Source organism: Carlito syrichta, unplaced genomic scaffold (assembly GCF_000164805.1).
Source record: "Carlito syrichta isolate Samal-C Ts95f unplaced genomic scaffold, Tarsius_syrichta-2.0.1 Scaffold308688, whole genome shotgun sequence".
NCBI lineage: Eukaryota > Metazoa > Chordata > Mammalia > Primates > Tarsiidae > Carlito > Carlito syrichta.
This window is the reverse complement of record NW_007252784.1, coordinates 63638-77863: the sequence shown is the minus strand read 5'-3', so window position 1 is coordinate 77863 and position 14226 is coordinate 63638. Positions and strand designations below refer to the sequence as shown.

At 34.9% G+C, this 14226-nt stretch overlaps 1 protein-coding gene across 1 annotated transcript in view; it reads right to left on the bottom strand.

Moving 5' to 3' along the window:
• The window catches only part of LOC103268060 (putative uncharacterized protein ENSP00000383407), a 49300-nt gene that overhangs the window by 17601 nt on the left and 17473 nt on the right, over positions 1–14226 (bottom strand). Inside the window, exons 3-4 of the mRNA XM_021716312.1 lie at positions 4153–4193; positions 1490–1527 (exon numbers count right to left, since the gene is read on the bottom strand). Of these exons, the coding sequence (XP_021571987.1) occupies positions 1490–1527; positions 4153–4193 (79 nt within the window). The remainder of the gene's footprint in view (positions 1–1489; positions 1528–4152; positions 4194–14226) is intronic.

The window sequence follows — 14226 nt, the reverse complement described above, 5'->3', positions numbered from 1 at the left end:
CTTCTTGATAGCTTATGATTGCATGATTCTTTGAAGTAGTTTTCTTGAATTCATAACCAATTATTTTTATGCATAAGTTAAAGTGTCCTCATCCTCCACATTCCCCATCGTTTTTAACAAAATGATTGAGTGTGTAGAAAGAACATTGAGCTGTGATAATTTCAAGAAACTGTTAAATCCTTGAGTGGAAGGTCCATGATTTGCTTAGCTCTGTCCTCCCAACACCTAAACCAGGGCCTGGACATGTGAAGAAATAAACTACACCAAATAAAAAAATTGAATCTCTTCTAAATTACTGAGCAAAGATGAATTATTCTAATTATTCTACATGTTGCACCATGCATTTATAAAACAAATTTTAAATAATTTCAAATAATGCAACCAAAGCATAGCATAGCAAGGAAACAAACTCAGCATTCTGTATTGTTTTAAAAGTCACTATTTGCTATTATGTTTGGATTATAGAAAAGGAGTTGATCATCAAGAATTACATTAGGATGGAAACATTCATAGTATTGTATGCACAAACAGAATAGACTGCTGTGAGAATAGATCTAGATGGAAAATAAAAATTTGCCTTACTTCCTTTTATTTAAGATTATGCATTATTCAAATCAGGTCTGATATTCAAAATTTTTTAATGAGGACCCTGATTATGCAGGACCCTGAGTAATGAGATAGGACTCAGCACCTACAGATGCTATTGCTAGAAGAGTATCAAACAAGAGTAAAATGCAGATACCCTTAGAAGATGCACCCATTGAGGACAGTTGCCTTGGTCAGAATGAGCTTTTCTACAAGGATCCTACTAGGAATTTTTTTTTTAAAGAGGAAAATTGGCATGAGTATCTGACTCCTAAGGTCTGCTGGGAAAAGGAAAGGAAAAAGGATACCCACATCTGGATAATCTAGATGTTTTAGCATTGAGAATGTTTTCTAATTCCTGACTTCCTATATTCTGTAAAGGAAAGAAGGGATGATCAATTAACTAGCCAAAAGTAATAATAGAATTAGGTTTTCAATTTAGAATTAAAATATGAATCAAACCAGTTATTACTATAAATGTTATAATCATGGAAACAAGAGAAAAGATCCAGTGTGTGAAAGGCTGTGGAAGAGTCTTTTATAATAAAGACATTTTCTGTCTCTTTTATTTACTCCTAGATTCATAGATCTGCAAAAATCTCTTACAGGTCACCTTGACCATGGACTAGCCAAGCTAGATGTGGAGAACTAGAAGATAATCAGCCGGCAAGTCTCCAAAGAGAATTATTCTTTTTAAATATAAGAGGAAATTATTCCAAATAAATCAATGGTTTCTTTGTCTTAGCCATTTAAAATTAGATAGAACCACATTTACTTTTTAAATTTCTTCTATAGAATTCAAAGACAACTCAATTTGACTTTCATTAATCACTTGTTGTTGTTCTATGGCAGTGTAGTAAAACAGAATGTATTATTCACACGAGTTATCTTATGAATCACTCACCAAATATTTTATTTTCAGACATGAATCTTCGGAATAACCTAGAAAAATAAAAGAAACAGATATTTAGGTCTAGGTTTACAAAATAATATTTTAATCAAACAGAAACTAGAATGCATGCAATAAAGAGAAGATAAATAAATTCTGCCTCTAACTAAGGTTTACTTATGGTCTTGAATTTTCCTAAATCTAAGTAGCAAATTAGTTAATATAAATATAATCTTGGTCTGTAAATTTCCCCAAGCGATATGGAGAAACTATTATAAAATTACTCATTTGAAAAAAAAAGGTGAGTAATTTTTACGTGAATATACCTCAGGATAACCCAATAGTTAGTGGAGAAACATTCTTTTCTAAATAACACTGTAATAAATACAGAAGAAGTGATGCAAATTGAGTATAACCGTTAAGTAATCCCTAAGAGAACAATAGTCCTGAGAACAATTACCAATTGTTGAAGCTTTTAGTGGAAAGTAGGCAAACGGGCTACTTTATGCTGGATGGATCAACCTGATACCATCTGAATCAACTGAACGACAATTGCCAATCATAAAAATGGAAGCTACTGACATATGGCTTACTATACAATGCAACAGGTGGTGTACAGTCACCGAAGATCTACATTTAAATGTGTGTGTGTGTGTGTGTGTGTGTGTGTGTGTGTGTGTGTATGTGTGTAGAATCTTATCAAACTTCGTATATACTTGAATCTTATCACACCCCAAGATGCAATTTAAAATTTACAGGAAATATAAGGTATAGAAAAGCATATATATAAAATAATAAGTTTCAATCAGCCAAGTTCAAAAATATGGACATCTTTTAGAACACATGCTCCAATTTTTTCAACAAATGAAGAGACATATAAACAAAGAGATATGAACTGAATGCATAGCATGGAGCTTTTTGAATCCTGACTTAAATAAATCAACTTGGAAAAACCATGTGAGTCTTTCAGATACATTTTAATTGACTGTTTATTTTTTGGTATAATATCATTTATCTTAATTTAATTTGTTCTAGTACATAGGCTTTATTAAAAAAACAGTGAGGATAGGGGTGGGGAAAGTAAATGGGGTGAGAGAAAATAAGATTGGCTGTAGGCTGATACTTGTTTAAGTTCGGCAGTGTGAGTTCATCATTATCTCTTCCTCTGTGTAAGATTGAACATTTCCATAATAAAATGCTTTAAAACAGAAACAGAGGATAGGGTTATGCTAACTTGGCCATGCTAATCAATTCATGCACACATATCCTGTGTATATAACTTTGCTATAGCTTGTGTTTTTCACTATTGATATGATTGATAGTCATTAAATTAAAGCCAAGTTCATCCTTTTCATAAGCTCAAAGTTGTAAGTAAAAACTTGTGTATATGTATAAGATTTCCGTTTCCTAACCATTTTGTTTGTTTTTAATTTTTTCAATGCAAAATGCTAGTACATATCTTGGCATATGGCAAGCATTTTTTAAAAGCTATTTATAATATTATAAAGTGTGGTAGGTATGTAACAACATGAGATATCATTTCCATCAGGGAAGTGATGGGCAAAAAAAAAAAATTCAAAGGAGTCCTCCATTTTATTTTACTTGGTTGGGATCTGAGGAACACATTAATTGACTTGGTTTATGTTGGGAAAACTGTAATTTGGTCAGCATCATGCACTTTCTTTTTAATTCATCGACTTTCTCCCATGCATGTTTTGGTAGCCTTTAATTTGTGGAAGCCTCGATCATAAGTCAACAGCACGATTTTGTTTAAGTATTTGCCTTGGAATTAGTGATTTCCTTATCCACGTTTAGAATAAACAGCCTCATAGGTGGGGCGATAAGATTGAGAAGAACCCTGCCAAAAGTCCCTTCTTTACATCAGCTCATGCTTAAAACTCCAGGGTTGTAGTTTAAATAGCTAATTATGACTGAAATACAACTATCCCTGCTTGGCCGCTGCCCTGAGTGTTAATCATTTAACTACCTACTTACTATGCATGTGTTTTGTATACTTAACTGAGAGAGAGATTTGAGCAGGAAAGGGAGAAAAGAATATGAAAAGCTGAATGCCTGGATGAGGCTAGAGCAGGGCTGTGAAGAAAGAGGACTCCAGGGAGAACTTCACATCACTCACAACTTGGCCACAGACCAACACAAGGAAGCCATTTTTCTGTATCCTTAGCAACCCATCTGAACATGTCCCCATAAACCAACTCCCTGCCCCTGCGTATTTCCTGCTTATTAGTTAAAATCCCACTACCTTATGCAACATGTGTATGTCACGTCCTCTGGCAGCTGGGTGTGCTGAATGTAAAGCTAGGCCTGACCTAAATAACCCAAACCTCTTTGCAAACACATTTTTATGCGGATTAGAAAAATTCTTCAGAAGATTTATGGGTCACCGATAGAAATATGTTTTTATGTAGGCTCCTACTTTAATCTGAGTCAAGTTTAAACACATGCTTCTTCTTCTGAAAATTTAATTTTCACAGCCCTGTCTACAGGAGTGTCACAACACAGATTTCCTATGCATCAGCATAAACAGAGAAATGGTAGCAGTGTAATACACACCTAGATTTGTACATGTCAGTTAAAAAAATAGCACTCTGGCAGGAAACCCACTATAGCAGTAACAGTCCAAGGAACATAAAATTTACAAAGTAAATTTGACTTACTTTCTTTTTTGTGGTTTTGCATTCTCCAAATTAGAAAATTCCTGTAAAATAAAATAAAAAACAAAACATAACTACTCCAAGAAACGAGAAAGAGAATTCAAGAATGATTCATCTTCAAGGATAATCTAAGTGTAGTTCATTTTAGTTTTTTCCTAATAAAAAGACTGATAGGTTTCCCTTTGTATTTTAGTAATGATCTTGGCTCAAGTTTTTTTTTTTTCTTTTGTAACGTTGAGAAAGGTAACATGCTTCCTTTATTAACTAGGATGAATATCTTCTTTTAAACCCTTGATAGTTTAAAAGCAAAAAGATATTTTAAAGTAAAAACATGCAATTAATATTTACAACCTCAACCTTCCACGCTATATCAACCCACCAAAACCAAGGGGAAAACTACACACTAGGGTGTGTTTGTTACATTACATATTATCTTCTTTTGAGAAAGATGGAAAGTAGCCTAACACAATACTCTAAGGGTTTGAAATACATCTGTGATTCATCTGACATTTTTCTTCAGACCAACAGCCTGTTGTGTAAAATCCCTTACACTTTTGGGGAAAGAATATGTCAGCACATCTTTCACCATCCTCATAAGATCTTAAACTGCCCCAGGCACCCTTAAAAATCCTTCACATTCTCTATATATCTACTCCCTCATTCAAAAAAAACATTTACTGAACATCTACCACCCAGTAGGCAACAGATCATGTTCTAGGGTTGTTTGTGTGGCATGGTAGAAATCTATATACTAAAAAATTTTGTGACCAATATTCCACTTAGGGAAAAACCCTACATGTTAAGGCTAGGAGGAATGGAGAATAAAAAACAGGAAAAGGAAAGTTTGTTCTGTTTTTCAGATGGTTAATAGTATCAGTCTGAGGGCATGGTCAAATCCACGATAATCTTTCCCCTAGCTAGTGACTGAGGCGGCCATTTCTCTAATCCTTATTTTGCTTATATCAAGATGAAACTGTCCAAGGACAATTTGAATTTCCTGTTTTCTCAGTTATTGAACAGAACTTCACTGAAACGTCACATGCAGAAACAATCAGTCCTCAAACTTGAGGAACACATTTTGCCAAGTTTGAAATGCTCAGTGGACTGTTACTGGTGGGGAAAGGTGGGGAGGAGGATATTGATAAAGCAGTGAGTCATGCACTAAGCCGGAATCAGCTGGGATGTTAACATGCCTTTGAAGAGTTGATGGCCAGACTAACCCCTCCTTTTAGTCTCTATGCTTTGTCATCACGTGGCCTAAAACATTTCTTTAAATAAAATCCAATCTCTAGACAAGTTCGTCTAATGACATTATTTACGTCTTAGGCCACATGTCTCCAAACCTCAGACCAGAAACTGACTGTGTTCCTTTTTTCCACAGTCAGCAGACACACACATTTATTCAACCGGCTTTGTGATAGTCATTGGGAAAGAAGGTAGCTGTTCATCTTTGTAGTTTTCCTGTCATATATACTTGGAACTTACTAAGAAATAGCAGACTCCATGTACATACAGTCTATGCTGTATGAGCCAAATATGTCTCAATAGTCAGAATCCATTATCTTGAGTCTCATTAATTTGTTGTATGGGTTTTCATAGATCTCTTGGGATTATGACTCTTGAACTCAACAAATAGATTCCAACTTTTGAGAGAATAGAGAGAAGGGGTGTTTATTCTAAGTCAACCAGTGCAAAAGGTGAATTTGCAATAAGGAAGATGGGAAACATTAGACACTTTTGGTATTTTTAATCATTTTAATCATAGTACATCTGAAACAACTGATTATAGTGGTACTTCATAGTCTTTGTTATCAAAGAGGTTAATTCCAGATGGCTCACAAATTTATGTGCAACTGGACATGAGAGTTCGAACTGGAAGAGTGGGCATATTACTCAAGCACAGTCTGGGGCTGGACCCACAAGAAGTTGGTTAAATACTTGTAACCGGGGATTGTGGTGAAAGGTTCACAGTTAGCTTCTGCACTGAGGTTTGGAGACATCTGGACCAAGACTGAAAGAACTTCATAAGACCATGGATAGGGATTGGTTATTTTTAGAATGTATATTATCACAATAGTCTCTAGGGACTATCCACTTTGCTCTGTTTTACTAAAGTGGAGTCATTCAATTTTTTGCTTGTTATGAATCAGCTTAGCTTTGGGGATCTTTATTATTTTCTTGTAATGAATACTTTGAAAAAATTTTTGGCTGTAACTTTTAAAAAGTATTTAGCCAGATGAAATTATTACTGTAGTTCTCTGTAGGAATCCTGCTTCCTACAAGTGTAGGGAGAGTCAAGCACATTAAATGTGGGTCTGAAATGTGAATATATGAGGAAAAAGGACTACTTAAACAGGCCAACATATACTAAATTAGAATAATAAATCTGTTCCCTGGGTGTTGCCTAGTGGACAATTACTACTGAACCAGTTAAGCAATTTTTAGTACTGTTGTAGCATACTTAAAGCAGCTGCGCAAAATGTAAACTGCTTTCAATTCTGACTGCTGTTTACATAAGCAGACTGTCACGTATGTTAGAGTTCATACCCTAGGTTTTTATTCCTAGAGGGCCAAGGCAAAGGAAAGCTACATATAGTTTTATTTTTAGAACTATAGTTGTGTGTGTTATAATCTGAACTCCAAAAGGAAGATATCATTTCAGAGTTAGTGAAATAATTCTGTCTAACCCATTAATTTAATATTTGTCATGATTACCAAGTAACACTTATCCTTGTTAGCTTTCATTTTATTATTCCCTAAATCAAGCTCTAATCATTGATCTTGTCTTTCATTCACTAGGAAATGTGTGGCTTAATTTGCATTTTAGCCCTGTTAATAGATTAAAAATGAAGCATAGACAAATTATTACAAATTAACCAACAGAAACTAAAAAATATGTTCAAAGCATGATATTTATAAGATAAATGTAGTTAGGCTCCAGGAGCAAAGCATTTCCACATATGAGATGAGGTCAAAGTTTTAAAAATAAAAATGAAGAGAAAGTGTATCTTTTTTTTTAAGTTTTTAAACAATGTTTATTAGAGAAAGAAGGGAGAAAAGAAAGTAAGAAGGTGTATCTTAAAAAAATGAAAAGAAGATGTATCTTAAGAAACAAATTTTAGATATTAAATACCATATTCTCATGCAGTGGCTAAAGATGATTATCCTTTGGGATTGGGTCTAATATGTGCTTGATTCTTGCTTTGTTGGTTTTAAAATCTTACTTTCAAATCAAAATGTCTAAAGGAAAAATGAGTGACTATGTCAGGAGCTATTGTTGTCTAGCTAATGGAAATGTGATAGGTGTTTTTTGCATCAGAGAAAATTGATTAGCAGTAATTGATGGTGTAAATCCAAAGTGAATTTTTAAGACTGTGAAACTGATGTGATGTGACATTTGATTTGAAAATGAATAAACTGAGACTCAAAAGCATAAATCGACTTGTTAGGGTCATGCATATAGTGCTTTACCTTAATTAAATACTAATTGCCTTTTTATTCTAATGTATTCCTTTGGAATTGTACAATTCATTCCTATATTTGTATTTTATGCAACAGATATTTATTGAGCATCTATCATATACCATGATAAAAAAGGAGAAAAGATTTTTTTCTTCTCACCTATCACAAGTTTTATGGCTTACATTACTATAACAAAAGACATATTAATGAGAGAAAAGAATGCATATTTATTTAATTAACAAAAGTTGTATGGGGCACAAGCTTTCAAAAATGAAGACTCAATACTCAGGGAAATCTGTGTATTTTTTTGGATGGTTGTACAGAGGCATAATCGAAGGACAAAAGGATACTATCTAATGGTAATAGACTGAAGGTAATTTATCAAGGCCTGTTTGTTCAGATTCTTCTTGGAGTCTTTATGTGACATCCTTTTCCTGTGGGTAAAGGGCAGGATACCTGTCACCTTCAGAGAAGGAAGGAAAGAGAAGTTCAGAGAATGACCTTCTTAGGGTTTATGGTCTGCTCCAGGGAAGAAGGGGCAAAGGGAATTCCTATGGTCTGCCTCAGGGTAGAAGGAGAAGAAGGAAATTTCCATTTCTATGATCTATTTTACGTGAGATGGAATCAGAGAAGGTCAGAGAGGATTTTGCTGCTTCTAATGTTTTCTTAATTTCCTTTAGTTTAAGATATTCAGTATGCCAAGGTGCCATATTTTAAAGTAGCATTTCCTACATCCCATTACTGATTGAGATGCCAAAAACTAATTACAAGGACCGGGCTCAGGTGATTCAGTCTGTAAATCCATCTTTGGGAAGCAGAGGGGAGTGGATTGCCTAAGCCCTCAGGTTCAAGGCCAGCCCAGACAAACTGATGAGACCTTGTCTCTACAATAAATCAAAAATTAGCCAGGCATGGTAGTGCGTGCCTGTAGTTCTGGCTATATGGAAGGCTGAAACAGAAGGATCGCTGGAGTGGTGGAGTGGCTGTGAGGGTGCCACTGCATTCCAGCCTGGGTGACAGAGTGAGACTCCAACTCATAATAATAATAATAATAATAATAATAATAAGAAGAAGAAGAAGAAGAAGAAGAAGAAGAAGTAGTCTTTCTCTCAATTATCTACCACCAAAGAACATTGATCTCAGGATCCTATTGAATTCTGTCTTTTTTAACTTTGAAGATTAAATGAGTTAACTCAATAAAATCCTTACATAGTGCCAAACACATTGAAGATGCTTATAGACTATGTTTTTTCTTATTAGATAAATTGTTCATGAATAATTACATATAATTCTGATATTTAACATAAATACACACACAAATCTGTATACAGATATAAAATTTCTCATTAAATAAGCTTATTCGATTTCTACTTTGCTCAATTCATTCTTTTGCAAGAATAAAGATTATTTACTTGCATAACTAAAATGGTTTTATTAATATTAATATACAAGGATTCCAAGAATTCCATTTCCAAACTTAATGAGTATGTTTCTGGACATTTCTTAGTTTCCTGTGCTTCAACAAGGTGCCTACAAGTGTTAAGAAAAGACATGGCAATTAGTGGAAGTTCTTTTATAAAATTCTAATTCTAATAGATATCTGGCAAAGTATTACAAAGCCTCAAAGTTAATAAAGTAATTTTTCAGTGCACTTAAGGCCACAATGAGATGACGAACAGGTCAAGATTTATGTGACTGGATAACAAATGATCACAAATGTGAAGGAATCCTACCATACACGAGCTCCTCCGCCTTGCCTCTATTCCTGATTGCAAATATGTGGAGAAATCCAACAGAGGAGAAGTCTCCCAAGTTATTAATTAAATCACATGGCAGAGGGGAATGTTAGAGAATATACCTACCCTGAGTCTGGTTAGGCTGCTAAGGATGACAAGAATTAAATCCTATTTATTTTCTAATTTCCTGATTTTACATATTTGCATAACTATAGTGTTAGAACACATATGGTATGAGTGTTCTCAAGCATAGTGTTAAATGCTTTACCTGTGTATGAGTGCTAAATGCTTTACCTGTGTATGAGTGCATACATGCACTCATGTGCATAGTGCTAAATGCTTTACCTATGTATGAGTGTTCTCAAGCATAGTGCTAAATGCTTTACCTGTACTAATTTATTTAATCCTTACAACAATCCCGTGAGATTGATACTATTACAATTATCCTCAATTTTAAATTGGTAAACTGAGACACGGAGCAGTCAACATTCTTGCCTAAGCTTGCATAACTAGTGATAAAGCTTAGATTTTATGTCTTGTGTCTTCACCACTATATGATACTACTTTTGTGCTAGACTGCATGAATACAGAATCCACCTGTATTCATAGGTGTTCTCTAGATCATAGATTTCACAAATAAGCACCATTGGCCAAAAAAGGGAGATCTGCAAATATATAGATAAAATATAATACCATATGTCACTACTAAACAAACAACTCAGAAAGAACACCCTTCTCAAAGCACTAATACTAATAATTTAGTATTATTTTAAGGCAATGGTGTGGACAACACATTGATGTGATTTAAAGGGATTAATCATTTTGTGGATGCCATCCTTATGGTCATCAACATCAAAGAATGCCAGGTAATTTATGTAGTACACTGAATTAAATGTGGGCACTTCAGGAACCAACGAATTTAGATGACAGTTCATGCATTAGCAATAAACAAAAGTTTGACTAAGTTACACTAATTATCTCTTTATCCTCCCTGCCGTAAGAATGAAATGAAAAAGAAAAAGCAACAGTCAGCTGGTTCAGATGGGAAAAGTAGACTTTCTTGCCAGCCCGTCCAGCTCCTGTCTTCAACTAACAATCCTATATAGTTAAAGAATTTGGGTTTCCCTGAGAGGGTGGTGGACTGCACCCACCCATGATCCCTCATCTTGGGGCAGATTGTATCACTTGTAGTGCCTGGAGAATGCACAGCAGTGATAATCCATCAGGGACGATATTGGTCAATTGTGTATGAACGTTGCCATTAGTCTACTAAAGTGCTAAAATAATTCTAAAGTAACAAACTCTTTTCATAGCTCTAAATATCCATGATGGCAAAACAGATTACCTGGGGGGTGGTTATTTACATTAGCTTCATAAGATTCTTCCTTTTCAAAAATATTCCCTTCCAGGTTTCTTGAAACAGAGATTTCTCTTAAGTGTCATTAAGTGTGTTGCGATCTATAAAATTATATTTACACAAGATTTTAAAAAGGGAAAGAACAAGTAATGTTTATGTCATCGTTTCTGCCATTTATATCATTGTCTTCTTTAATCTTCATTGCCACATAAGAAACAAGAGTAAGTGAAACAAACTTGCAAAAAGAATGATAGGAAATCAAAGGGTAAAAATATCAAATTTCATCCTGACAATGGAAAAACACTGAACAAGTTCCAGAACCTGGCTTGCTTTCCCAGGTCTTCTACTAACCTGGATAAGATCCCCAGAACTCCCTCAGACCCTCAGTCAGATGTCCACATATATAGAATGAAACTTGATGCACAAGAAGTAGAAACAATTCATGGTTTCTGATCTATAGTATTTCAATTCAAAGTCAGTAGTAATGGCAAAAGCTTTCAAGAGAAAATTAAAATGGGAATAGGTTTTTTTTGCTTTACAATTTAAAAAAATGGTTAAAGAGATAACCATGGCTTTCCTTAGATTCAATTAGCAATTGTACCATACGCCTAAGAAATAAAAAAAAGAAAATAGAGCACAATTAACTTTAATCTATTGATTTCACTTTATTTTAACATATTTCTATTTATGAGAGGAAATGAATTAAAACGATCAAAATGTATTCCTACATGCATGGGTATCAGAGAATAGCTTTATACCATCATGGATATAACAGGAAAAAAATTTAAATATAAGAAAAATACAGTCTTTTCAATGAATATAATCTGTGTTATATATATTGTCTTGTCATGAGTCATTATACAATCTCAAAATCAAGATAAGGATTATATACACTGTTTTGACACTGACTCCTCTTGTTCATAGTTTGAAGACCTAGATGATGGGATGCCGTTGTTAATTTCATTTTCTTCCCTTAGTGTCTATGTTATTAATAGCTATGTCAATGCTCATGCTAATATAAGACAGAACAAAAAAAAACTTTCAACTTTAATAGTTTAGAGCCAAGTAAGATATGTAGTCAAGTGATTAGAAAGTCAACCTAGGAGTCACCTACCCTGACTTCTCCATTACTCACCTATTCTAAGATGACATGTCACATTTCAATGTCTCCATTTATAAGACACTAGACTCTAAGTGCTTTTTAAGACCTTTGTAAAAGGTGCTAAGACACTGTGCAGTCATAATATCTTAAACACCTCCCTTTCACCATTTTTAGCTCCAGTTATTCCTTTTTAAGTTGAGTTTAAATCTCATCTTCTCCATGGAACTTGTACTGTTAAACCACAACCTACAGTTATGTTCTTATAGTTAATACCTATCACTGATCATTTACCTTGTACAAGACATCCTGCTAATAATGTGAAATATATTGTCACTTTTTATTCTCATATGATGATTAATTGTATTCTCATTCTATAGTGGAAGAAATAAGGGTTTAAAGAGTTAGAGGAACATGTCCAAGATCACATAGTTGGTAAATTTCAAAGCTAGGATTTTTATTATGTTTGCTTGACTTCTTGCCCTCAAATTCTGTTTTCCTGATTACCATATTATATTATTTTTTTGGAATTCCTTCTGAAAATTCTTATGGAAGTTAGGCATGATATTTACAATACAGAATTTCATCACATAGATACATATGTTACTCTCTGGGTATTTTGGGTATCCATCCATCTATCTATCTATCTATCTATCTATCTATCTATCTATCTACTTGTCTATCATTATTGCTGAAGTAGATATCTGTCATTTATTTATCCTAAAATCAATATGAAGGTGGGAGAAGACTAGGAAAAGGAGAAAAAGAGAAAGAGGAAGGAAGGGAGGGAGGAGATAGGGAAGATATCTAACTTCCTTTGACACTAGAATGTGTTGTTTAGGTCCCATCCATAACATGTATTAACTTAAGACACTGATACAAAGCTGACTAAAATGGAGTGAAAGGCAAGATGTGGGCATTAATTAAAAAGTGATTATTTTAGTTTAGATTCAGTGGTTATAAGTGCATATTATATACTGGTGGAGATTGGGATTCAGGTGACCTATTACCCAGATAGTAAATGTTGTATCCAACAGGTAATTCCTGAACTCTAACCTGTCTCCCCATCTCCCCCTTTCCAGTGTCTATCATTTCCATCTTCTTGACCATTAACCTACCACATTTAAGTGAGAACATTTGGTATTTGTTTTTCTGAGTCAGTTAATTTAGAATAATCTCCAGCTCCAACCATGTTGCTACAAAGGACATTATTTCAATTTTTTTTATGGCTACATAGTATTCCACGGTGTATACATATCATATTTTCTTTATTCAGTTAATTGTTGATGGGCACTTAAGTTGGTTCCACGATTTTGCTCTTGTGAATAGTGCTGCAATGAACATACAAGTACAGGTATCTTTCTTATAGGACTTCTTTTTCTTTGGGTAGACATCTAGTAGTGGAACAGCTGGGGCAAATGATAGTTGTATATTTAGTTCTTTGAAAGATCCCTGTACTCCTTTTTTTTTTTTTTTTTTTTTGTAATTTGGAGTCTCACTCCATCACCCAAGCTGGAGTGCAGTGGCGAGCTCGAGGTCACCCCAATGTCAACGTGATGGGCTCCCACCAATCTTCCATCTCACCCTTCCAAGTAGCCGGAACTACAGGCGTGTGCTACCATGCCCAGCTAATTTTTTATTTATTGTAGAGACGAGGTCTCGACAAGTTGCCTGGGCTGTTTTTGAACCTGCGGGCTCAGGGAATCCACTCGCCTCGGCCTCCCAAGGTGCTGGGATTATAGGCTGAGCCACCCAGACAGACCCATATTGTTTTTCATAGAGGTTGAAGTAGTTTACAATTCCACCAACAGTGTAAGCGTTCTCTTTTCTTTATATCCACACCCATATCTGTTGTTTCTTGACTTTTTAATAATACTCAGTTTGACTGGTATAAGATGATATCTCATTGTGCTTTTACTTTGCATTTATCTGATGATTAGTGATGTTGAGTACCTTTTCATATGTTCATTGACTGCTTGTGTGTCTTTTTGAGAAGTGTCTATTCATATCCTTTGGTGGGCATTCATTTTTTGAGAGGGAATCTCACTGTCACTCAGGCTGGAGTACAGTGGCACAATTATAGCTCAATGCAGTCTCAACCTCCTGGCTCAGGAGATCCTCCTGCCTCAGCCTCTTGAGTAGCTGGGACTACAGGCACATGACACCACACCTGGCTTATGTTGCCCAGACTGCTCTCAAATTCCTGAGCTCATGCAATTCTCCTGCCTCAGTCTCCTAAAGTGTTGCAATTACAGACGTGAGCCACTATGCTTGACTGGGCATTCATTTTAAATGTTACAAATCTCAACAGCGACAGTATGTTTCTGGAGCTTGCCACTGTGGTGGTGGCTTCTTGATTTGGCCGCTTCGATTATGGCAAGGCAGCAGCTTTCTTGGGTTGCTGGACTTTTGTGCTTTTCAGA